The sequence below is a fragment of the Sinocyclocheilus grahami genome, unplaced genomic scaffold (genome assembly GCF_001515645.1).
Source record: "Sinocyclocheilus grahami isolate Dianchi unplaced genomic scaffold, SAMN03320097.WGS_v1.1 scaffold10.1, whole genome shotgun sequence".
Taxonomy (NCBI): Eukaryota; Metazoa; Chordata; class Actinopteri; order Cypriniformes; family Cyprinidae; genus Sinocyclocheilus; species Sinocyclocheilus grahami.
In genome coordinates this window covers 4,010,918-4,038,136 of record NW_015505189.1, presented here as the reverse complement: position 1 = coordinate 4,038,136, position 27,219 = coordinate 4,010,918, and the positions used below count along the sequence as shown (strand labels likewise).

At 36.2% G+C, this 27,219-nt stretch overlaps 2 protein-coding genes across 2 annotated transcripts; one reads left to right on the top strand and one right to left on the bottom strand.

Annotated features, from left to right (window-relative positions):
- Positions 1–444: 444 nt before the first annotated feature.
- LOC107594436 (glutathione synthetase-like) lies at positions 445–8,717 on the bottom strand. Its single transcript, XM_016284493.1, has 10 exons — positions 8,597–8,717; positions 8,112–8,250; positions 4,121–4,266; positions 3,332–3,407; positions 2,570–2,709; positions 2,325–2,441; positions 2,001–2,081; positions 1,592–1,669; positions 769–838; positions 445–660 (listed from the first exon to the last, which is right to left on the bottom strand). The coding sequence occupies exons 2-10, from the start codon at positions 8,238–8,240 to the stop codon at positions 445–447; spliced, it is 1,053 nt and encodes a 350-aa protein (XP_016139979.1). The 5' UTR covers positions 8,241–8,250; positions 8,597–8,717.
- A 6,080-nt stretch (positions 8,718–14,797) lies between these two features.
- Positions 14,798–26,282, top strand: LOC107594429 (exosome component 10-like). Its single transcript, XM_016284482.1, has 25 exons — positions 14,798–14,961; positions 15,106–15,243; positions 15,504–15,554; positions 15,888–15,992; positions 16,155–16,308; positions 16,888–16,996; positions 17,118–17,193; positions 17,270–17,380; positions 17,466–17,609; positions 19,859–20,049; positions 21,253–21,409; positions 21,585–21,733; positions 21,809–21,859; positions 22,797–22,908; positions 23,040–23,087; positions 23,183–23,258; positions 23,354–23,466; positions 23,644–23,739; positions 23,826–23,894; positions 24,993–25,086; positions 25,192–25,265; positions 25,355–25,586; positions 25,708–25,769; positions 25,873–25,946; positions 26,072–26,282. Exons 1-25 carry the CDS (start codon positions 14,839–14,841, stop codon positions 26,100–26,102), a joined length of 2,640 nt encoding a protein of 879 aa, XP_016139968.1. The 5' UTR covers positions 14,798–14,838; the 3' UTR covers positions 26,103–26,282.
- The last annotated feature ends 937 nt before the right edge of the window (positions 26,283–27,219 follow it).

The following is a 27,219-nucleotide window of genomic DNA, read 5'->3' as shown; positions in this document are numbered from 1 at the left end:
CCGCAATTATACGAAGCTACGAGAATACTTTTTGTGCGCAAAAGGAAAAAAAAATAACAACTTTATTCAACAATTCATCTCCTCCTCATCACCCTGGTGCCATTTTGGAGAGTATCCACTGGACGTAAAACAACGTATGCTGTTCTGTGTCAGCTGCGTCACGCCGGATCTATTTTCTACGTTGTTGTGATTTGATCTGAACGGAAACAGCGTATCCGCGTGGCGCAGCAACATTTCATTTGCGTTGCTGTCTATGCAGGGTCAGACAGCTCTCAGATTCCATCAGAAATATATTAATTTGTGTTCCGAAAATTAACGAAGGTCTTACGGGTTTGAAACAACATGAGGGTGAGTAATTAATGACAGAATTTTCATTTTTGGGTGAACTAACTCTTTAAATCTAATAATAGGGTATATCTGTTCAAGCAGGATTCAGCACCCCAGTTAACAATGTTGCTCCTCTACCATGTCCAGGGTGTACAGCCCAGCGAAAGTGGCCCGAATCTGAGCAACTGTTTCAGGTTCGTCAGGGAAGAAGCGCTCCAGAACCCCCTGCCGGGCCAATTCCTGCTGCACCTTCTTAGTACCGGCGAGATGGGTACTGATGTCTGGACACTTCACAGCCAGAGAGCGCTCCATCATCAGACGGGCCTCCCAGCTCTGAAACATGCATCAGCTTATGACTTACATTCCCAGCAAACACCTAAGACTGATCATTTCTGAGAAGAAACTTTTTTTACAATGGAACAAAAAAAAAAGTGTCCTCACCTTATCTGAGGTGTAGTTTTGGGGCATGTATCCATTACGGAAATAGACAGTGGCGATCTCACGACCATCTCTGCAGGTTGAATTGAAAAAAAATGAGGCCTTTATTGACATATTTGTGTACAGTCGTGACTAAATTTCAATCTGTGTGTGGAACTTCTGAAGTTGGACAAAAATAGTCAGGTAATTGTGTTTTTATGACTGAACATTGCTGTCATTTCCAAGTATTCTACAATGCTAATATTAGTGTGTTACACAGATGGGAAATGTGTAAATCATAAACACTTACACAAAAAGCCTCCTGCTCTCATCCAGGGATCCAGTTCTGCAAACATCTTCAAGCTGTCTTCTTATTACAGGAATATTTCTGCACATACAGTACAACAGATCGTCACTTCAGTCCCTGTTAGCTCTTGGTGGAAAAAGATGCTTACACTAATACGGATGTGTTATTAATAACAGAATTGGGTAACACTTTATTTTTTAGGTGTTAATATTACTCAGTACTTATATGTATAATTACACTGTAACAGGGACACCTTAAAATAAAGTGTTACCCAGAATTACATACATTTAGTACATGTTGATCATGCCTTGTACTTACTACTGTAGTAACAGTAGTAATTACATAGTAATTAATGTAAAATAACTTGACACTGAATCCCGATTACAGCAAAACTACTACTTACTGTACCTTTTCCACAGCTCATTCTCTACATATCGATGGTCATAAATATTCCTCTGAACGTCTTCAACCAGAAACATAACCACTGCCCTGTAAGGGAACGCATCAGACAAAGAAATGATCACTTTATCATTTCGTTACACAAAAAGCCTCCTGCTCTCATCCAGGGATCCAGTTCTGCAAACATCTTCTAGCTGTCTTCTTATTACAGGAATATTTCTGCACATACAGTACAACAGATCGTCACTTCAGTCCCTGTTAGCTCTTGGTGGAAAAAGATGCTTACACTAATACGGATGTGTTATTAATAACAGAATTGGGTAACACTTTATTTTAAGGTGTTAATATTACTCAGTACTTACAGTATATGTATAATTACACTGTAACAGGGACACCTTAAAATAAAGTGTTACCCAGAATTACATACATTTAGTACATGTTGGTCATGCCTTGTACTTACTACTGTAGTAACAGTAGTAATTACATAGTAATTAATGTAAAATAACTTGACACTGAATCCCGATTACAGCAAAACTACTACTTACTGTACCTTTTCCACAGCTCATTCTCTACATATCGATGGTCATAAATATTCCTCTGAACGTCTTCAACCAGAAACATAACCACTGCCCTGTAAGGGAACGCATCAGACAAAGAAATGATCACTTTATCATTTCGATTACAAAGTAAACATTTATAAAGCACGAAGTGACTGCAACTCTCATTTTCAACCTTTCAATGTGTAAGTACACTATGGTTCAAAAGTCTGCGACTAATCATTTCAACGTGGATAATACGAAATGTTTCTTGAGCATCAAATCAGCATATTAGAATGATTTCTGGAAATTCAGCTTTGCCAAATTTTAAAACACACCTTTCAGATCCATAGAGCTCCCAGGCCTTGGCCAAACCCCTGGCCAGACCTGCTGCTGGGTTGTTGTCGAGCACATTTTTAGACTCCTCTGGCAGGTTTGTGACCTTCAGAATGTGCCTTACAGAAATGAGAAGCAGCGTGTCACAGCACTGACATTAACCTTTATATACTAAACATCTTTCAGTACTTCAGTGATGAACCAGTGCTGTTTGGAGCTTTAAATTTAGCATGTAGCTCAGACTTACCGATGGACATCCGGTGTCCGTGAAGCAAGACCACCAAAACTTGCAGCAATAGTGTTGATTTCAATCTGCTTTAGAGACGTCCCACCATGTGGACTGTGGTCCAACATGTAGTCGGAGCGATTCAAGCCCAGCACTATTGACTTGGGGAAGACATGAGCTATAGTTTAAATAAATGTATCTTAATAATCTACACAATAGCATTAATATTACATTTATAAGGAGTCCGCTGTACTACATGGAAGAGGAGACGCACTGTTGATGCTGTACATGTACACTACCGTTCAAACGTTTAGGGTCCGTAAGATTCTATTACAAGTCTCTTATATATTATTAAAAATCTTTAATACACTTTAAAATAGCTGTTTTTAATGTCATTTATTCCTGTGATGTCAAAGCTGAATTACTCCACATGATCTTTCAGAAATCATTCTAATGTGCTGATTTGCTGCTCAAGAAACATTTCTGATTATTATCAATGTTGAAAACAGTTGTGCTGCTTCATATTTTAGTGGAAACTGACATTTTTTCAGGATTCTTTGATGAATAGAAAGTTCAAAAGAACAGCATTTATTTGAAATATTTTTTAACATTATGTCTTTACTGTCACTTTTGATCAAATTAATTCTAACTTCCTGAATAAAAAATATTAATTTCTTTCAAAAAAAATTTGAACGGTAGTGTAAAACAGAACTTGAACAGTGAAGTAAATGTTCCAAAGTAATGTGTAACATGCCATTTTTAAATATTAAACAAACTACATACCTGGGGACAATGTTCCTGTTGAACTTGTTTGTATATGTTGAAAAGTCTTGCTGTAAAATTGTCAACTTTGATGGTGCTGTTGAAGCAAAAAAATCATTTATTTGAATCAGACCACACCAAAATTATTAAAGTTTGAATTAAAGGTCAAGTGTGTAATTTTGGTGCAACTAGATGGAATTGCAAAAATAATAGTTTCCCAAACTATCTCCCATTGGTTGGACAAACCAATGCCATTTGCAGAGTCAGTGTTATAGAGTGACATGCTGTTAGGATTCTCAAACAATTAGAGGAATGTTTTTATTGTCTCTGCATATGAAGCTGGTATAGGTGACGTGACATGTGGCCAAGTATGGTGTTAGTTGGAATTAGTGCTCTGCATTTAACCCATCCAAAGTGCACACACACACAGCAGTGAACACACACACCGTGAACACACACCCGGAGCAGCGGGGAGCAGTTGGGGGTTCATGGTATTGAGGGTGGGAGAGAGCGCTGTACATTCACTCCCCCCACCTACAATCCCTGCCGGTACGAGACTCGAACCCACAACCTTTGGGTTACGAGTCCGACTCTCTAACCATTAGGCCACGACTTCCCCACCATTAGGAGACTGTATTTTAACATAAAAATGGCACATTTCACCATTAAAATGGACAAAATATGGCAATAAGAAATATGACACTCAATGAAGTCAACTTGCAATTCAATAGAGCAGGGATTCCAAAACTTTTTTGTAAGCTGAAACCCTTTGTTCCCTAGTTCCCTAGCAACAAGGCAATCATTTCATACCTGGCCAGAGTTTCCTCTAGGAAGGAGGGATTCTGGCTGACCCGGTCCACTAACCGGTTAAAATGTGTCTGTACTGCCAGAGCCTGATGAAAGAGTGCTGTGGGCACCGGTGTGGGAAACAACGTGAACGGTGCATAACTCACCACCTGTGAACAGACAGACGTTTATTCGACATGCATGTACATGACCAAAACCCTTCAGTCCCTCCTGATTCTCTGAGCCACGGGTTTCTGCCCAGTGTTGACTCAACGGGGCAAAACTAACACTCCATAATCCAGAAACAAAGCATGGCCGTAGGACAGACAGAATTCCAGTCATGACTGTGAGTTAACTGCACCTCTGTGACTAGATGTCGGCTAGTGTTTCAATCCAGGGGCGTAGATTACGCAGGGAACGCATCCCCCCCACTTTTAATATCACGTAAATTCGTCCCCCTTACTTTTTCGGGCAAGTGTGTTCGCATGGAGGTTTTCAAGAGCCGGTGTGAATAAATATAGATTTAAATTCAGAATAAGGCGAGATGAACATTGCGGAGCGCTAAACACTCATGCAGTGTGTGTTTCCTTCATACTCGAAGCTGGAGGGCACTCGCGCGCAGAAAGTCGTACGAGGAAATTCCGGAATATGGACAAAAGCGTCCAGCTATCGCAGCTATTGCTGTATGAAAACAGTTGTTTTCACAGAAAACAGAAACGTTTGGAAACATGAAGACATTAAACATACGATTGCAACAGTATATGGTTTATTTGTGTTTGTCAAGTCATCTCCAGGAAATAAATAAATTATATGAACAATGCAGTGCTAACTGACATAGCATTTATTACAGTATAGAAACTATTCTGCCTTATTATGTGATAAAAAAAGTGTTTGAAGTATATAAGCAAATCATTATTATTGGTTATTGTCCAGCAGTTATCTGATTTCTAAGTCAAGTAAAAGCTAGAAATTAGAGAACAATTAAAGTTGACTATACACCAGTCAAAAGTTTTTGAACAGTAAGATTTTTAAAGTTTTTTAAAGAAGTCTCTTCAGTTCACCAAGCCTGAATTTATTTGATCCAAAGTACAGCAAAACAGTAACATTTTGAAATATTTTTACTAGGCTATTTCAAATAACTGTTTTCTATTATAATATATTTTAAAACGTAATTTATAGTGATTTCAAAGCTACATTTTCAGCATCATTACTCCAGTCACACGATCCTTCAGAAATCATTCTGATATTCTGATTTGCTGCTCAAAAAACATTAATAATAATAATAATTAAAAAAGGTTTCTTGAGCAGCAAATCAGAATATCAGAATGATTTCTGAAGGATGTGACTCTGAAGACTGGAGTAATGATGCTGATTTGATCACAGGAATACATTTACAATATATCCAAATAGAAAGCAGTTATTTTAAATAGTAAAAATATTTCACAACATTACTGCTTTTGCTGTACTTTGGATCAAATAAATGCAGGCTTGGTGAGCAGAAGAGAATTCTTTATAAAACATTACAAATCTTACTGTTCAAAAACTGTTGACTGGTTGGTTATATAGATTACAGAAATGTTATATTGTAATGTCATATATATATATTTATTTAACATTTCTGTCCCCCTCACTTCTGAAATGATGGCTACACCCCTGTTTCAATCACAATACTGATTTGAAATCCTTTTTGCCTGTATTTCTTTGGAATAATGGCTTTCCAAGAGTCTTGGTTAGACGTCTTAGATCTGGGTTAGTTCTACAGAGCCACCAGGGGCCTTTCCTGTAGGGTACACTGTAAAAAAGTTGTAAATAAAATATTTTTGGAGTACATTTCACATTTAGTCTTTTTATTTAAAAAAAAACAACAACATTTAATTCAATATGTTATTAGCTGTTTCTTTGTATTTATTTGTGAAAGGTACTAGCAATTTCTGATCAAAGTCAACTCTTTATTTCTTTCCATTTTAAGGGCAGATTTTTGCAAGGGAGTGAAAGTTGTAGTGGTTTATTTGTGTTTGTCAAGTCATCTCCAGGAAATAAATAAATTATATGAACAATGCAGTGCTAACTGACATAGCATTTATTACAGTATAGAAACTATTCTGCCTTATTATGTGATAAAAAAAGTGTTTGAAGTATATAAGCAAATCATTATTATTGGTTATTGTCCAGCAGTTATCTGATTTCTAAGTCAAGTAAAAGCTAGAAATTAGAGAACAATTAAAGTTGACTATACACCAGTCAAAAGTTTTTGAACAGTAAGATTTTTAAAGTTTTTTAAAGAAGTCTCTTCAGTTCACCAAGCCTGAATTTATTTGATCCAAAGTACAGCAAAACAGTAACATTTTGAAATATTTTTACTAGCCTATTTCAAATAACTGTTTTCTATTTTAATATATTTTAAAACGTAATTTATAGTGATTTCAAAGCTACATTTTCAGCATCATTACTCCAGTCACACGATCCTTCAGAAATCATTCTGATATTCTGATTTGCTGCTCAAAAAACATTAATAATAATAATAATTAAAAAAGGTTTCTTGAGCAGCAAATCAGAATATCAGAATGATTTCTGAAGGATGTGACTCTGAAGACTGGAGTAATGATGCTGATTTGATCACAGGAATACATTTACAATATATCCAAATAGAAAGCAGTTATTTTAAATAGTAAAAATATTTCACAACATTACTGCTTTTGCTGTACTTTGGATCAAATAAATGCAGGCTTGGTGAGCAGAAGAGAATTCTTTATAAAACATTACAAATCTTACTGTTCAAAAACTGTTGACTGGTTGGTTATATAGATTACAGAAATGTTATATTGTAATGTCATATATATATATTTATTTAACATTTCTGTCCCCCTCACTTCTGAAATGATGGCTACACCCCTGTTTCAATCACAATACTGATTTGAAATCCTTTTTGCCTGTATTTCTTTGGAATAATGGCTTTCCAAGAGTCTTGGTTAGACGTCTTAGATCTGGGTTAGTTCTACAGAGCCACCAGGGGCCTTTCCTGTAGGGTACACTGTAAAAAAGTTGTAAATAAAATATTTTTGGAGTACATTTCACATTTAGTCTTTTTATTTAAAAAAAAACAACAACATTTAATTCAATATGTTATTAGCTGTTTCTTTGTATTTATTTGTGAAAGGTACTAGCAATTTCTGATCAAAGTCAACTCTTTATTTCTTTCCATTTTAAGGGCAGATTTTTGCAAGGGAGTGAAAGTTGTAGAAACCAGAGTTAACTGTGGTTTTATCATCAAAGCCTACTCTTTATCATCAGAACATGACAAACAATTGCCAAACATGTGAACATTTCACAAATGAATATTACATGAGTAGCTTGAGTTTAAAGTTGCGGTAGCTTGAGTTGGGATACAGTTGTTACTGTTTTTATGAATCAATATAAATGTACATCTTTAAAAATGGTTAATCACAGATAAACCATGTACTGCCTCTCACCAGCATAGTAAAAAGTAAATATATTGTTTCTATAGTATTTGTTATGAAAAAAAGCCTAAAGACATTTAGTGCAATACAAATGCACAAAGACTCCTGATTTCCATGTCAGTGCTGCTTCATCTGTCTTTAAACTAGTTTAAATCACAGAAAAAAGCTTCCAGCGCATTTGCTGTCTAAAGTTTCCCAAACGCAACAGAACGTTAGGCAAATTGGGATTGGCAACAGATATGGCAGCGCTTAACAGCACTTAAGCAAATTGGTACTGACACCAGTGTGACTGGTTATATTTTGCATAGTGCATAAGCATTATATCGAACATTTATCAAACTTTTGTTATGATTTTAGAGGAAAATTATATTATACATTAAATAATATATTTATTATACTGTAAATATCATACAAGAATGTAAATGGGTTCCCCAAGACAACCTTTCCTGCCCCCAAAGCAAAAATGCTCCTGGTGGGCTTTGCGGCTTAGATAAGCAGTGCTTGTTAATGTCTCAATGACATTTCTTCTAGGCACTTGAAACATGATGTGCTCTTACTTCAGGAGAGTTTGGTGTTTCTTTGGTCCGCATCAACACCCCGTGTAAAAGTGCTGTGTCTTTTGCTATCTCCTCTATATTTGTGATCAGATTTTCATCTTTCAGGACGGCCTCCCGTTTGACAGACATGGCAGAAAACCTACAATGAGAAAAAAAAACATCTGTAGTCATTAAGCTTCATGCACAGCCTGACAATTACAAGAAATATGGATTTTCAGACACATGATTTTGTTGTACTGCAGACTGTGTCATTAAACAATTATTTCAACGATTGCTTGATTACTCGGACTTTGTATTGCTGAGAAAACGGAAGACACAGATGAATGAGACGGTGTAAATATGAGCCGCTGGAGTGATGTAACTTAAAGATCATAACAGAGTGAACTCATCATGACACTGCTGCACTAATGCACTGGAGAAGATTTACAAACAGCACACTGCATGCCAACACTAGCGTTAGCTCATGTCGAGTTATTATGACCTACCTGCGCTGTTTGGTCGCTCGTGTGGCACCTGAGGTCCTCGTTTACAGTGAGTCTGTATAATATTTCAGGGCTCCGTTCATCGGCTCAGTGCTCGGGCTGAGATCGCGCTGCCTGATGTGTAGCGCTGTTTGTATCAGTGGCTCATTCACTGACGATAGCCAATCAGTGAACAGAACGCTGAGGACGCCACTGTAGATAGATAGATAGATAGATAGATAGACAGATAGATAGATAGATAGATAGATAGATAGATAGATAGATAGATAGACAGACAGAGGATAGATAGATGACGCCACTGTAGATAGATAGATAGATAGATAGACAGAGAGACAGAGGATAGATAGATAGATAGCTAGATAGATAGATAGATAGCTAGATAGATAGATAGATAGCTAGATAGATAGATAGATAGCTAGATAGATAGATAGATAGCTAGATAGATAGATAGATAGCTAGATAGATAGATAGATAGCTAGATAGATAGATAGATAGCTAGATAGATAGATAGATAGCTAGATAGATAGATAGATAGCTAGATAGATAGATAGATAGCTAGATAGATAGATAGATAGCTAGATAGATAGATAGATAGCTAGATAGATAGATAGATAGCTAGATAGATAGATAGATAGCTAGATAGATAGATAGATAGCTAGATAGATAGATAGATAGCTAGATAGATAGATAGATAGCTAGATAGATAGATAGATAGCTAGATAGATAGATAGATAGCTAGATAGATAGATAGATAGCTAGATAGATAGATAGATAGCTAGATAGATAGATAGATAGCTAGATAGATAGATAGATAGCTAGATAGATAGATAGATAGCTAGATAGATAGATAGATAGCTAGATAGATAGATAGATAGCTAGATAGATAGATAGATAGCTAGATAGATAGATAGATAGCTAGATAGATAGATAGATAGCTAGATAGATAGATAGATAGCTAGATAGATAGATAGATAGCTAGATAGATAGATAGATAGCTAGATAGATAGATAGATAGCTAGATAGATAGATAGATAGCTAGATAGATAGATAGATAGCTAGATAGATAGATAGATAGCTAGATAGATAGATAGATAGCTAGATAGATAGATAGATAGCTAGATAGATAGATAGATAGCTAGATAGATAGATAGATAGCTAGATAGATAGATAGATAGCTAGATAGATAGATAGATAGCTAGATAGATAGATAGATAGCTAGATAGATAGATAGATAGCTAGATAGATAGATAGATAGCTAGATAGATAGATAGATAGCTAGATAGATAGATAGATAGCTAGATAGATAGATAGATAGCTAGATAGATAGATAGATAGCTAGATAGATAGATAGATAGCTAGATAGATAGATAGATAGCTAGATAGATAGATAGATAGCTAGATAGATAGATAGATAGCTAGATAGATAGATAGATAGCTAGATAGATAGATAGATAGCTAGATAGATAGATAGATAGCTAGATAGATAGATAGATAGCTAGATAGATAGATAGATAGCTAGATAGATAGATAGATAGCTAGATAGATAGATAGATAGCTAGATAGATAGATAGATAGCTAGATAGATAGATAGATAGCTAGATAGATAGATAGATAGCTAGATAGATAGATAGATAGCTAGATAGATAGATAGATAGCTAGATAGATAGATAGATAGCTAGATAGATAGATAGATAGCTAGATAGATAGATAGATAGCTAGATAGATAGATAGATAGCTAGATAGATAGATAGATAGCTAGATAGATAGATAGATAGCTAGATAGATAGATAGATAGCTAGATAGATAGATAGATAGCTAGATAGATAGATAGATAGCTAGATAGATAGATAGATAGCTAGATAGATAGATAGATAGCTAGATAGATAGATAGATAGCTAGATAGATAGATAGATAGCTAGATAGATAGATAGATAGCTAGATAGATAGATAGATAGCTAGATAGATAGATAGATAGCTAGATAGATAGATAGATAGCTAGATAGATAGATAGATAGCTAGATAGATAGATAGATAGCTAGATAGATAGATAGATAGCTAGATAGATAGATAGATAGCTAGATAGATAGATAGATAGCTAGATAGATAGATAGATAGCTAGATAGATAGATAGATAGCTAGATAGATAGATAGATAGCTAGATAGATAGATAGATAGCTAGATAGATAGATAGATAGCTAGATAGATAGATAGATAGCTAGATAGATAGATAGATAGCTAGATAGATAGATAGATAGCTAGATAGATAGATAGATAGCTAGATAGATAGATAGATAGCTAGATAGATAGATAGATAGCTAGATAGATAGATAGATAGCTAGATAGATAGATAGATAGCTAGATAGATAGATAGATAGCTAGATAGATAGATAGATAGCTAGATAGATAGATAGATAGCTAGATAGATAGATAGATAGCTAGATAGATAGATAGATAGCTAGATAGATAGATAGATAGCTAGATAGATAGATAGATAGCTAGATAGATAGATAGATAGCTAGATAGATAGATAGATAGCTAGATAGATAGATAGATAGCTAGATAGATAGATAGATAGCTAGATAGATAGATAGATAGCTAGATAGATAGATAGATAGCTAGATAGATAGATAGATAGCTAGATAGATAGATAGATAGCTAGATAGATAGATAGATAGCTAGATAGATAGATAGATAGCTAGATAGATAGATAGATAGCTAGATAGATAGATAGATAGCTAGATAGATAGATAGATAGCTAGATAGATAGATAGATAGCTAGATAGATAGATAGATAGCTAGATAGATAGATAGATAGCTAGATAGATAGATAGATAGCTAGATAGATAGATAGATAGCTAGATAGATAGATAGATAGCTAGATAGATAGATAGATAGCTAGATAGATAGATAGATAGCTAGATAGATAGATAGATAGCTAGATAGATAGATAGATAGCTAGATAGATAGATAGATAGCTAGATAGATAGATAGATAGCTAGATAGATAGATAGATAGCTAGATAGATAGATAGATAGCTAGATAGATAGATAGATAGCTAGATAGATAGATAGATAGCTAGATAGATAGATAGATAGCTAGATAGATAGATAGATAGCTAGATAGATAGATAGATAGCTAGATAGATAGATAGATAGCTAGATAGATAGATAGATAGCTAGATAGATAGATAGATAGCTAGATAGATAGATAGATAGCTAGATAGATAGATAGATAGCTAGATAGATAGATAGATAGCTAGATAGATAGATAGATAGCTAGATAGATAGATAGATAGCTAGATAGATAGATAGATAGCTAGATAGATAGATAGATAGCTAGATAGATAGATAGATAGCTAGATAGATAGATAGATAGCTAGATAGATAGATAGATAGCTAGATAGATAGATAGATAGCTAGATAGATAGATAGATAGCTAGATAGATAGATAGATAGCTAGATAGATAGATAGATAGCTAGATAGATAGATAGATAGCTAGATAGATAGATAGATAGCTAGATAGATAGATAGATAGCTAGATAGATAGATAGATAGCTAGATAGATAGATAGATAGCTAGATAGATAGATAGATAGCTAGATAGATAGATAGATAGCTAGATAGATAGATAGATAGCTAGATAGATAGATAGATAGCTAGATAGATAGATAGATAGCTAGATAGATAGATAGATAGCTAGATAGATAGATAGATAGCTAGATAGATAGATAGATAGCTAGATAGATAGATAGATAGCTAGATAGATAGATAGATAGCTAGATAGATAGATAGATAGCTAGATAGATAGATAGATAGCTAGATAGATAGATAGATAGCTAGATAGATAGATAGATAGCTAGATAGATAGATAGATAGCTAGATAGATAGATAGATAGCTAGATAGATAGATAGATAGCTAGATAGATAGATAGATAGCTAGATAGATAGATAGATAGCTAGATAGATAGATAGATAGCTAGATAGATAGATAGATAGCTAGATAGATAGATAGATAGCTAGATAGATAGATAGATAGCTAGATAGATAGATAGATAGCTAGATAGATAGATAGATAGCTAGATAGATAGATAGATAGCTAGATAGATAGATAGATAGCTAGATAGATAGATAGATAGCTAGATAGATAGATAGATAGCTAGATAGATAGATAGATAGCTAGATAGATAGATAGATAGCTAGATAGATAGATAGATAGCTAGATAGATAGATAGATAGCTAGATAGATAGATAGATAGCTAGATAGATAGATAGATAGCTAGATAGATAGATAGATAGCTAGATAGATAGATAGATAGCTAGATAGATAGATAGATAGCTAGATAGATAGATAGATAGCTAGATAGATAGATAGATAGCTAGATAGATAGATAGATAGCTAGATAGATAGATAGATAGCTAGATAGATAGATAGATAGCTAGATAGATAGATAGATAGCTAGATAGATAGATAGATAGCTAGATAGATAGATAGATAGCTAGATAGATAGATAGATAGCTAGATAGATAGATAGATAGCTAGATAGATAGATAGATAGCTAGATAGATAGATAGATAGCTAGATAGATAGATAGATAGCTAGATAGATAGATAGATAGCTAGATAGATAGATAGATAGCTAGATAGATAGATAGATAGCTAGATAGATAGATAGATAGCTAGATAGATAGATAGATAGCTAGATAGATAGATAGATAGCTAGATAGATAGATAGATAGCTAGATAGATAGATAGATAGCTAGATAGATAGATAGATAGCTAGATAGATAGATAGATAGCTAGATAGATAGATAGATAGCTAGATAGATAGATAGATAGCTAGATAGATAGATAGATAGCTAGATAGATAGATAGATAGCTAGATAGATAGATAGATAGCTAGATAGATAGATAGATAGCTAGATAGATAGATAGATAGCTAGATAGATAGATAGATAGCTAGATAGATAGATAGATAGCTAGATAGATAGATAGATAGCTAGATAGATAGATAGATAGCTAGATAGATAGATAGATAGCTAGATAGATAGATAGATAGCTAGATAGATAGATAGATAGCTAGATAGATAGATAGATAGCTAGATAGATAGATAGATAGCTAGATAGATAGATAGATAGCTAGATAGATAGATAGATAGCTAGATAGATAGATAGATAGATAGACAGACAGAGGATAGATAGATAGATAGAACTCTGCTAAAATGAAATTAATATATTTAAATTGTGTTTTAATTTGTACTTACAAAATGTGTAAATGTGAGAAATATGTCGAGAAGTTGCTGTTGAATTCTGTCATTTTGAAAGTTCAAACAAAAAAGAAATAATTTGTATCAATATCGCTATTGAATTTTATTAGAAATACATTAACGGGGTATACACAAGGAATTGTTTGAAATGATCATTCTTATTAGTAATTATTTAACAACTGTTTTGCAATAGAATTATAAAAGAAACAACAGTAATATCCTGTGATGCAAACTATGGCCCTTTTCCCCCTCAGAGTCCACCGGTGTGAATCTTTCATTCCTAGAAAGACCACTACAACATTACGGCCTTGGCTGTCTCAATACATATCTTCATATCAAGTAACTATATGAATTTTCACCCAATGCTAAAATATTAACATAATAATGAATTATGCAAAATTGTCACGTTATCACTCATCTCGTTATCATTTGCCTCCACGTCTTCAGTCGGATGCAGTTTAATTATATCAAAACTAAACAGGCCCCTTTAAAGGTCCTTTTCAAAAAGGAAACTGCCAATGCATTCAATCTAAAGTATGCCCACGAGTCTTACAGTATCAGCGGCAACCTGTGAAGCTCTGGTGAAGCCCAAGAGGGTTAAGGCAGTGCTGGAAAATAATGGTGGGCGCACAAAATATGGACACTTTGGGCCCAATTAGGACATTTTCACTTAGGGGTGCACTCACTTTTGTGGCCAGCGGTTTAGACATTAATGGCTGTGTGTTGAGTTATTTTGAGGGGACAGCAAATGTACACTGTTATACAAGCTGTACGCTCACTACTTTACATTGTAGCAAAGTGTCATTTCTTCAGTGTTGTTAAAGATATAATAAAATATGTACACAAATGTGAGGGGTGTACTCACTTCTGTGAGGTGCCAAGTGTAACAGAGCTGTCCTCCAGGTGGCGATATCGGCGAACGTCGACACGCGTGCTGGCAAAGAAGAAGAAAGAGCTAGTCTCGCGGTTTGCTGTTTTCACCATGGCTGCCTCCTCGAGTAGTGCTGCCACTGTTAACCCGAGTGATCATTCTTCACCAGCCGAAGAAACAGAGGAAGAAACGGAGTTTTGTCGGGGCTTTAAGGATGCCGATGCATTTGTCAAGGTCGGTGGATCGTTTAAATGTCGTTGTCAGCGCTGTAATAACTGTAAACGCATCGCAACGCGGAGCTAGCAGCCATGTGTGCACACGCAGTAACGCTTGAGAGTTGATGTGAAGCTCAAATGAATGCTGGTGTGTGTTTGACAGCACGGGCTGGGAGCGGTGGTCGCGGCCACCAAAGCGTCTGCAGCTCTTCCGGCAGCCGGGGATGAGTTTGATCTGTACCGCAGCTTCCCTGCCTTCCAGCAGTTCTGCGCCGCGCAGGGAGACCGGCTCTTACACGGGTAACTCTCAGCCTTACTGGACTGCTAGACCACTGCTCCACGGGGCTCACGGGGCCCGCAGTGCTGCTGGTGCTTAAAGAATTAGGTACTTGTTTATTGGGGAACCGATGGGATATAAATCCCACAGGAGATCAATCTGAAATGTCACGCATGGGTTCAGGGATCCTATAGAGAAAATCCTAAAGGAATGTAGAGAGAAATTTGTGAAGCGTTTATGCAGTTTTTAATGAGCTCTTCCACAAATGAAAGCTCCTAAATCAGAAAAGTTATGACCTGGTGGTGGACTCAAACGATGCCGTCCTTGAGAAAGTGGTACGAGTCTTGCACTGTGACAGCATTGAGATTCAAGCTTCAGGCCTTCTGGTTTCTGTCTGCCTTTAACGCCCATTCACGCCTAGGACGATAACGGTAGCTATGAAGTATTATTGACTGTTCTTCTAGCTTAAGAGAATAGCAGGAAGTCCACCCCACAGCTGATAATTGAGCAAAGAATCATTTCAGCCAATCTGAATCCACCCGACTTTAAAGAACTCGAGCATTTAAAGCAGCAGACTACATAAAAGCAGAGCATGTTTATAATATACAGGATGCTTATATACTGTTAGTCTAGTGCTGCAAATCTTTTGGTGTGCGATCTGTGTTCAGGGCATCCTCCTGGACGAGGCCTCTGGTGTGAGTCGCACACAGCAGCCGGTGATGCCTGCAGGATATCAGCCGCCAAAGATCGTCGTGTCCAGCTGGAATCGCAGGGTTAGTTTCTCAGCTCATCCTTCTTTTAACTCAAGAAAATCTTTGTGGGAGGGAGAGAATGTGTCCTGTGAGTTAGTTTCATTTGATCACATGTTTTGACAACGTCTGGCTGGTCACTGTGGAGCAGGTCTGGCATGAAGGCAGCTTTTCTTGTCCTTGCAGGGAGGAGAGCGCAGGGAGGAGACCTTTCACCTTCTACATGCTAAAAACATTCAGCGGCCACAGCTCAAGTTCAAGGACAAAGTGGATAACAGCAACACTCCGTTTGTCTCCAGAATTTTCATCAAACCCAATGCAGTTAAACCTCTGCCATCGTGTGAGTGTGTTAAGAAACCCGCATTGTTAGCAGCATATTTCCTTTCTGTTTTTCACTACCATTGTGGACTGCTTTTTGCAAATGTAGACTGCTATTGTTTAGTACAAGTACAGTATCTGGAGGTCCAGACAAAATAAAAAAGATAAATAATATATATTAATAATAATATAAATATATATACCGTATATATATATATATGGAGGACGAGAAATGACTTAAGTATAAATAAATAAATAAATGAATAAATAATGAATTGAATGTTATTCAAATGAGTTTAAATAATTGTAATATTAAACAATAATTCAATTAAATAAAAATAGTAATGTGTTCAAATACTAATATGATAGTAATATTAAAAAGAGAAAATATTAATTTAAGTAAAAATGAATTTGAATGTAATACAGTATCTGCAGGTCCAGGCAATAATATTAAAAAGAGAAATAATATAAATTAAATAAAAATGAAATTTAGTTTTATTCAAATGAGTTCCATTATTCCAATTTGAATATTAAACAATTCATTTCAATATAAAAATAGTAATGTGTTCAAATACTAAAATGTAACCAAATGTATGACTAGATTTTGCCAACAAACACATCCGTAAGGAGAGACCGGAGGATTTGGATGTTCCTGCTGCATTGGTTGATTTTATCCATCAGCAGAGAACAAAAGAGCATGTGGACGACATGTAAGACACACATTTATGTGATTCATCCAGTGTAAAGCCGTCCAGTGTTTGTTTGTTAGTTATTTTACGTCAGGGTTTAATGTTAGTCTTGTTTTAAATGGATTGTAATGCTGTTTCTCAGGTTTTCTCATCCCTATCAGTATGAATTGGATCATGTGGTCATGCCGGAGAGTCTGAAGTGTAAACCTGAAGTCCAGGTGAATGGCTTAATCATCCTGTTTGTTTTCCAGGAACTGTGATTTCAGTCTTTGTCACATTTTCTTTGTGTTTTAGATGTATAAACCTCTTGCCGAGTCCACTTGTCAGTTCATCAATACTTTAGATGACCTCGTTGCTTTGAATGAGAAGTTAGCCAAGGTGTCTGAGTTCGCTGTGGACCTGGAGGTATGACTGCTTCAGGTTTTCATGATGCTGTTTAGTCGTGCATCACTTTAGGTGTTTATAATTCGCACAAATTCTCTGTCTACAGCATCATTCCTACAGAAGCTTTCTGGGAATCACATGTCTGATGCAGATATCAACACGAGAGGAAGATTTCCTCATAGACACGCTGGAGCTGCGCAGTGAAATGTACATCTTAAACGAGACGTTCACCGACCCTGCCATCGTGAAGGTGATTGACTTTAATATTATGCTCTTCTATTAGATTTACCCACTTCGATTTGTGTGTGTGTGTGTGTGTGTGTGTTAAGGTTATTATATCTAACTAAAACTAAAAGCATAAAAGCATTTATGCCGCTTGAAATAAAATATATATATAAAAAAAACATTTATTGCCAAAGCAAATTTGTGCTAAAATAACTAAAACTGAAATAAAAATTAAAAACTATATAGACATTTAAAAAAAAACAAAAGCTTATAGAAATGACAAAAACACAACAGAATTAGTAAAATGAAAATATAAAGATTAAAGTTATAATAGTATCTCAGTTATATTAAAATACATCTTGTGTGTGTCTATGCATGGTAGGCTGAATTTTGGGAGTTGCTTGTCATTCAATTTGCATATACATGTGTATATATTCAAATCTAAAGACAAAACCTGGTCTTTTTACTAATAATGTTTCCTTATGTGCAACAAATCAGTCACCTCCATAATGACTTGTGATTATTTATTCCATGGTCTGTCTGAATACTGGATTCTGATTGGCTGGCAGGTATGCAGTAAAACCGTTTAATGCACAGGTAGTTCCAAGTCAGTTTAATCACTGTTGTATATTAATGCACTGCTTTTAATTGATGCACACACACACACACACACACACAGAGAGAGAGAGAGAGAGAGAGAGGTCAGAGATCGCTGATTGCGCTGCACACACACACAAACTTGTCAACTCTTCCCCGTGATGTTCATTAATAAAATAGCCTAGATACTAGATCGCTACATTATATTCCTCAGCAACCAGGTGGTAAAATTGCTGTTTTTGAAGTAATTGTTTGTACAGAGAGACGCGCAGACGCAGCTACACACAACTGTCATCTCTCTCTCTCTCAAACGATCGATCGATAATTAATTGAAATGCATGCTATAATTCAATTAAAATAAATGTGGTCTTACCGCACTATTTAATCTCTGTGTATGATTTTGAAGCGGGCAGAATACTAGCGCTAACGTGCCGTAACTGACGAAAATAACTGTCATTTTTACCCATTCGGTCAAATATTGTGCTGCAAAGAGCAATACTAGGTTTAACTGGTCTATAACTTGGCAAATGACCATGGAATAAGCGGGATAATCAACGGCTAGCCGTGCGTTAAAGGATTTTAACTCCGCTTCGAGTCGGGCGGTTCTTTGCCTCCACGTCGTGCATTTAAAATCCTTTAACGCACGGCTAGCCGTTGATTATCCCTTACGCAGTGTTCGAACTATACCGTGGACTTTGGGGGAGCCCACTTGTATTTTTTTTTATAAACGTTTTATAACTTTTCGTGCGCTTGCGCATGCCTCAAAAGAGGGCTTACAATGACTTACAAAGATACATAACAGCTACAAGTATGCACGCACTATATAGGATAAATCACTATACAGGATTTACCCTATTATACTTTATCGACACGAATTGATAGGTGAAACAACAAACAGCCACCCACAAATAGTCTATAAACAAAGCATCAGGCTGTCTTTGAGTTCACATGAACAACGGTTAAAGTTACTCGTCGTCAGGCTACAGAAGAATACCATAATTCCTCCGTTCAGTTAGACCTAAGACATCGAGAGTCACACAGACCTATAACAACCCAGCCACAACACATAATTTGCGAATAACATGCCTTACCTTAACACAGAATCGACCACAGAGTCCAACTTTTATATTTTTTCATGTACTAAACATGAGTGGAATTTGCACTGCAGCGCCCCCACACCTTGATGCTCATGACAAGAATAGCATGTATAGTTATCTTTATTGAAGTGAATTAGGTTTAAATCGCCATCATGCATGAATGAATGAATGATATTTTTGCAATTTTACACATAATAATCCACGATGATCACATTACACAAAACTGAAATTGCACGTCAAAATAACACATTGTCAATATTTTTTGAGACCCCCAAAATTTCACAAATCACGTTTTCAGGGGAGCCCATGTCTTATTAAGGGGGGGCCAAGCTCCCCCGTAATTCACACCCTGCCCTTACATAACTAAGGCTGCATGCATGGTAAAAAAAAAAATATTAACCCGAGTTTCATCCATCAAACAAATTAAATTAAGTCCCACCTTCCATTTATATCCAGCTGAAGGTTTATTTTCATTCATAAATGTGTCACATTATGGATATAACACGTGCTGTGAATGCCATTTGATGATTGCTGTGGTTCCTGTTGTTTATGTTGCATGTGTCACGTGTTGCTCCTGCAGGTGTTTCACGGTGCCGACTCTGACATCGAGTGGCTACAAAAGGACTTTGGGCTTTATGTGGTCAACATGTTTGACACCCATCATGCTGCGCGTTGCCTAAACCTCGGCAGAAACTCCCTTGACCATCTCCTGAAAGTCTACTGCAGTGTGAACTCTGATAAACGCTACCAGCTGGCAGACTGGAGGATACGGTAATCCCAGCGTTTAGTGCATTTAGCACAGATTGATCAGCATCATATCGTTCCTCATTGATCTAATATCATTATGAGACAAAATGAACTCAAGCCTAGGCTTGCCGCGATAGACGGTGCTGACGGTGTTAAGCCACAACACCGGTTACGTCAGTTGCCCACCGCGGCACCGACCCCCACCGTAGTTTTGATTTTTTTATAGTAATAAAAATCACTTAGTTCAGTAAAAGAACAGACACTACAATTAAAATCTGAACGACAGTCACATCACAGATCAGATTTCATGTATCCAGTGAGGAGAGGGAGTCCAGCTGACTGACAAGAAGAGTGAGGTGAGGTGAGACAGACAAGACGATGGCGGATGATTTAGTTTCGAAACTAGATGCAAAAGCGCCTGTTTGGCAATATTTTGGATTTTGAAAAGCCTGTTGACTTCTGCTGTTTATCTAAGGTGATTTTGGAAGTTTTTTTAAACATTCGTTATTTAATTGGTTCCACATTGTTTGCTGATTTTTACTTTATTTAAACTTTGTATCATTTATTTATTTATTTTTACATCAAGGTGTATGCCGTGCCTCCAAGCTTTCTTACTCGTTTTGCTAATAAACGTCCTACGTTTCTTATTTATTTGGTTATATATTATACATGTTTACTTATTTCCAGTTTTGTATACCTATTAAACTTTGTTAGTTATTTGTTATTTTATATTAGGCATAGCCTGCCCTATAGCATGGTGTATTTTTATTTGTTTTGTTAATAAAAGTTCTATGTTTTATAAATACGCTAAAGTGAGTTTGACGTATTTTGTTGTTGCATTCAAGCAATTGACGCCGAACTGCCGCTAATTCAAAAGTGAAAGCAAAATGCGCACGGCACTTTTAAGCTATTTAAAAGCGAAGGAAAGCGAGGAAAAGAGGGGAAATTCAAACAAACTAAAAACTAACAATTGCTTTACGCCGAATTGCCGCTATTTGAAAGTGAAAGTAAAATGCGCACGCCGCTTTTACAAGCTATTTAAAAGCCAAGGAAAAGAGGGAACGCCCTGCCCCCGCGCTGATACCGGTATTACCGGTGTTGTCACGCGTCGATTAACCAGTGGGAAAATTTCCTCACTGTCACAACCCTACTCAAGCCCCGATTTTTCTGTTCGTCTGATGGCTGTAGCAGACATTGTGGTAATACTAGTGTGTTTTGTGTCTGTAGGCCATTGCCGGATGAGATGTTGAAGTACGCTCAGGCTGACACTCACTATCTGCTGTACGTGTACGATCGAGTCCGAGCTGCCCTGTATGATACGAGCAACAGCCAGCCCACCCTCATTCAGCAGGTCTGGGCTAAGAGCAGAGACCTCTCGCTCAAGGTATGGACAGTTTCTTCATGCCAACTAATTAAACACCCCAAATGCACAGAAAATATCAAATGTGTTTATTTTGTTGTGGTAATCATTTTGAATCAGTTCAACTGAATCGATTAAACGAACCAGCTCTTCCAAGTGATTCGTTGTATTTTCACAACCATCATGCGTTTCTCTTTAGAAATATGTGAAGCCTATTTTTACGGAGGACTCGTACATGGAGCTGTACCGCAAACAGAAGAAGAGCTTCAACACGCAGCAGCTGGCGGCATTCAGACTGCTGTACGCCTGGAGAGATAAACTGGGACGGGAGGACGATGAGAGCACTGGGTAATGCTCCAAACCGTCTCTCTGCATGTGTCTGTGGACGGATTACTAGTTACTGTGAATGTTGTTCCTCCACAGATATGTCTTACCAAACCACATGATGATGAAGATCGCAGAGGAGCTTCCAAAGTAAGTTTTAAAGGGCCCATATCCTAAATTTAGTCTATACATTTTCCACTTTTGGTGTTCGTCAAGGTGTTTCTCTAAAATAATTTGTAGTTTTTCATGAGCATTTTCATCTTTCTTATTAACTCTTAGAATGAAACTGTTTTTGCTGTATACCGTGTAGACATACACTATCGTTAAAAGTTTTTTTTTTTAAGAAATTGATTCTGCAAGGATGCATTAAATTGATCAAAAGTGACCGTAAAGACATTTTTAATGTTATAGAATATTTCTATTTTCAAACAAATGACATCTTCTGAACTTTCTATTCTTCAAAGCATCTTGAAAAAATATCTCCACAAAAATGTTAAGCAGCACAACTGTTTTCAACATTGACAATAGTAAGATGTTTCTTGATTATCAAATCAGCATCTTAGAATGATTTCTGGAGGATCATGTGACACTGTAGACTGGAGTAATGATGCTGAAAATTCAGCTTTGATCACAGGAATAAATTACATTTTAAAATATATTGAAGTGTACCAATCAATTATTTTATACTGTAGTAATATTTTACAATATTAATATTTTACTGTATTTCTAATCAAAGAAATGCAGCCTTGGTGAGACTTCTTTCTAAAATCTTACCAACCCCAAACATTTGAGCAGTAGTGTGTAGCTGACCTCCACACAGTGTCGTAGTTTGAAGAACGCAAGCATTTTATGATAATCATTTATCAGGATGGGCCAAATTACTGAAAAAAAATGTTGATATGTAGACATGGGTGACTTTATAACCGTGGTGATTTCTGAACAAGCCATTGTTTCAGCTTCGTTTGAGTGGACTAGTGCATTTGATATCCTTTTTTCCCCTATTCTTTGAATGCTTTATTCTTTTAAAGGCTGTGAGCTAGCTGCTCCTCACAGGAAACTATAAACGCTTGTGTTGTTCCCTCTCTAGGGAGCCTCAGGGCATCATCGCGTGCTGTAACCCCACTCCAGCACTAGTGCGCCAGCAGATCAATGAGCTTCATCAGCTTCTCAAACAGGCTCGAGAGACTCCTTTACTCAAGGTGTGTGCTCAGACAAACACCAGTTAGCTCATAGACTCTTTCACTTCTATTATATCATTTGTAATTTTGCAGAATATGAAAGTCTAGACAGTATAAAATCAGTATTGACTAATAATGTTGTCTCTCTTCAGACAGAGGTACTCGCTGAAAAGAGGAAATCAATGACTCCTAAAAGAAAGGTGTGTTGATGGATATGTTCATCATTTTTCTGTGGATCCAAACAGCTGTATTATTGAGTTTATTTTGAATTGCCCCTTTTGCTGTTGTCTTCTAGCCACAGCCTACTTCATTCGGACCGCACGACATCTCCCGCTCGTCTGAAAGTGATTTCCTGGACCTTTCCTCCTTTGGTAGGTCTAGATATTGTGCAGACCTCACGAGTCTTAAATTGCCTTTGTGTTATTTTAAAACCACTAATTGATATTTTCTCTACATATGCATTTAGAAACTCCAATCAAACCAGGAGTTTTGTTTTCAGAGGAGGAGGATGAAAGCGTGAACCAAGAGGAGAAATCCTTGCACGGCCTGATAGCTTCAGCAAAAATCTGCCTCTTCGCGGTAGGACTTTTTAAAAGAAATTCTGAGAAACCTGTCTGTGTGTCTATCGTTTAGCATGTCTAGCGGAAGTTAATTTAGTAAAATGTTGAAACATTTGTAGATGTTAATGGTCTTCCTCTTCAGTTGGATAGTCTGTTTTGGGAGTGTTGAGGATGTTATGTGTCATTTGTGTTTGAGGAGGAGGAGGAGGCAGCAGCAGCTCCTGCTCATCTGACTGTGGCACAACAAAAAGCTCACAGCATCATGGGGTCCTTTGAGAACCCCTTCAGAATGGTACAGTACTTCAGTTTAGTTCATGGCTTTTGTCAAGTTGTGTTGTGAACTTACTTATTCACTGACATTTCAACACTCGTTTTCAGTATTTACCATCAAAGGACATTCACATATCCAAGAATGCCAAATATGACCCCTCTTCAAAGATTTATGAGGTATAGTTTTTTTTTTTTTCCCTCTTTATACATTTTCTTCTTTATATATAATTGTTTATATCCCTTTATGTATAATAATAATAATTATTATTATTATTTTTATATAATATATATTATATCCCTTTATATTAGGGATGCACGATACGGTACTGGTATCGGTATCGGGCCCGATACTGCGCTCCTGTACTCGTACTCGAAAAACAAACACTGAAAACAGAACAACAGAGAGTAGAATGGAGTTATTAGAGATTAAGGATGTCTATGAAGTACATGCAAGTAATTAATATAATGTTAAATATTCAATATTCACGCCTGTATTTCATGAATAATAATAATATGACATGTATACATGTCATATTATTATTTTGTTTCTGTACCCAATATTTAAAAAACAAAATTACAAATGCTGTGAAAATACAGGTATCGGTATCGGCGAGTACCAAAAATGAAAGTATCGGTATCGGACTCATTCTGAAAAAAGTGGTATCAGCGCATCCCTACTTTTATATATAAATTATATTTTATTATATATACATTTTAATAAATATATATTTAGTACCTTTTATATAATATTCTATAATAAGTTATTCTTAATATATAAAATGATTTATATTTAGGATTTATTTTATTTACTGTTTATTTACTATTTGTTTTTTATTTAGTGTATTTACTTAAGTAATAAATATTAAAATAAATTATATTGACCATTTATTAACATTTATTGTGAAGTTTTAGTATTGTGTATATAGTTTTTTTGTTTTCTTATAGCAATAATGTCTCCAGTTTGAATGGTTTTAAACCATTCTTAACATGACACACAGTGGGGATGTTTAGCGTTTCTTCTTTATGGCATGCTTTTATCATGTTTAAGCTTAACAGAACAGATATATGTTACAATGGACAGGAAATTTGACAACAGGTGTAGACAAATGTGCAGAAAACCATATAAATATGGGGTGTTAAGGGTGTGAATCTGAAGGCACCTATCAATCAGGGAGTCACAGATACTCCAAAATTATTCCCAGTGCAGTGAAGGGGTTCAGGTTAAATTGGCAAGTAAGCTTATATTGACTATTTTTGTTGTTCTGTTTAAAACAGATCCGAAACCGCTGGAAATTACAGAGTGTTGAGCAGCAGCAGGAGGAGGCGCAGGAGAAACGGCAAGCTAAAGAACAGGCCAAGAAAGCTCAAGGTACAAATAACAGCAGTTTTATAGAAACTCTGTGTAGTCTGAGGTTTCATTACACCATCTTTGTGATAATTTAATTGTGCATAAATGTTTGTGTCTGTCTTTCAGAGGAACGAAAGAAAGCCAAACTGAGCTACCAGGAGTCACTGCAAAATGTTCACACTGTCCGGCAGCAAGTAATGGTGAGGAAGCTTCAGCTCACCAACTGTATCAGCTGCATTGGATTATCTCTTCATTCTACACTCAGGTTTTGACAATCTTGTGTTTTTAGGAAGCAAAGCAAGCTGGACAGAAAAGAGAGAGAGCTGCCAGTGATGTTGCTGAAGAGAGTCTTAAGCCAAACATTAAAGTCTCAAAGACTGAAAGTGAGACATCGGTGGCTGATCAGTCGACAAAACCTGCTCAGAAAAAACTGAAAAAGAAGAATGTTCAAGAGCCTGAAGTTCCCGGACAAGACTTTAAACCTTTTGACTACAGCCAGTCAAATTTTAAAATATTCGCTGGTAAGACATCTGCCTTTTTTCTGTCGTATGTCATATGCGTTTGCATTTCTGTCATATGCATTTTGTTTTTCTATTGGTGTTTTCAGGGCACTGTCTTCATTGCTTGTATTTTTTTCCACAGGTAAATCAAAAGAGAGTTCACAGTTTGATCCAAACAGACAAGCACATGGACCCAAGCAGAAGGTATTAACCTGTTTTGAGACAAGCATTTACGGTTATAGAAATATCTGCTTGGTTTGATTTAGCTGTGCAAGATCACTGATTTTTAGCCAATTTTGATTCTCAGAAAAACCAAAAAGGACAGAAAAAAAGCGCTGTGGGTGGCAGGAGCATGTCTTATGTACCTGCCAAATCTGACCGGTAAAACACACACACACACACACACACACACACACACACACAGACAGACAGTTAGACTGAAGAAATGAATCACTGCCAGGGTAAAAAAACAAGCATTTATATGATGGGATTATTTCTGTTTGCAGAGGGATTCGCCCCAACTGGCCTAAGAGATAGAAGTCTTCAACTGATGGCTGACATTCCCCCATTTTTTTTGCCTTTTTAAAAGCATCCTTCATAACATTCAGATGTTCTGCAGAGAATTATCTGTCATGACCGTTTCAGCACAGCGTTGTGTGCTTGTATTCATATTAATTTGTGGTATTTGATCCGTCATTAAAATGAGATTTTAAAACCTTTTTCTCTCATTCTCTCGCTTTCATTAAAGTCTTCAATTATTTGAAGTTTAGATGTTTAGGATTTAATACATTTTTTCCAGAAATATTTTTTTGTAATACTGGTTGCTTTAGCCAGTGTGGAAAAAGAAATAAAGATTTCGGTACAGAACTTTTAAGCCAAAAGACGTGCCAAAATACACATATACAGACAACTAGAGTTGCAAAGGGATGGAACATTTCCGGAAACTTTCCAAAAATCCCTGGAATATTCCAAAAAAATCCTGGAAAGTTTCCAAAACCTTTGAAATGTTTCCGAAATGTACTGGAAATGTTCTACCTTTTTGCAACCCTACAGACAACAAAGTAAAACAAGGGTAAACTGGCAGTTTTTACAAGGGTTTCAATCGATGCGACAAACTTGTGGAGTTTCTTCTCTAAAGTTCAAATTAAAAGTATTGCGAATATGTTGGACCGTTCTTTGAAAGTAGTCCACGTTAACCTGCTGAGGCATGCTTCACGTTCATAACCCCGTAAGAGCCGTATTTGTGATGTTTGAGTCGTGATGGGAAAAAGGGTGTTTGTAAAGGTTTGAAACGCTGATCTGTTGATTTCATGCAGACTGTAAACAGTGTTTTTATAACAGAAACCTAAAGGACTTTTTGAGACATGAAAGTGTGCTTGTGCTAACTTCCTTTGAAAAATTGTCGTTTAATAATTTATCTTAATGACATTCAAGTGTCTAAACACTATCTATATATATGTGTATATATCCATCCATTGTGTGTATATACACATGTATATTTGCAATACCACAGCCTCTAGGTGGCACTGCAATGTAACCGAGCGCTACCTTTTATCATCAAACTACTGTGCCAATCATTCACTTTACTACATGTAGGGAAACATACAGCCTGTCAAGATTATATGAAATGGAAATCTTTAGTTCAAATGTCTGT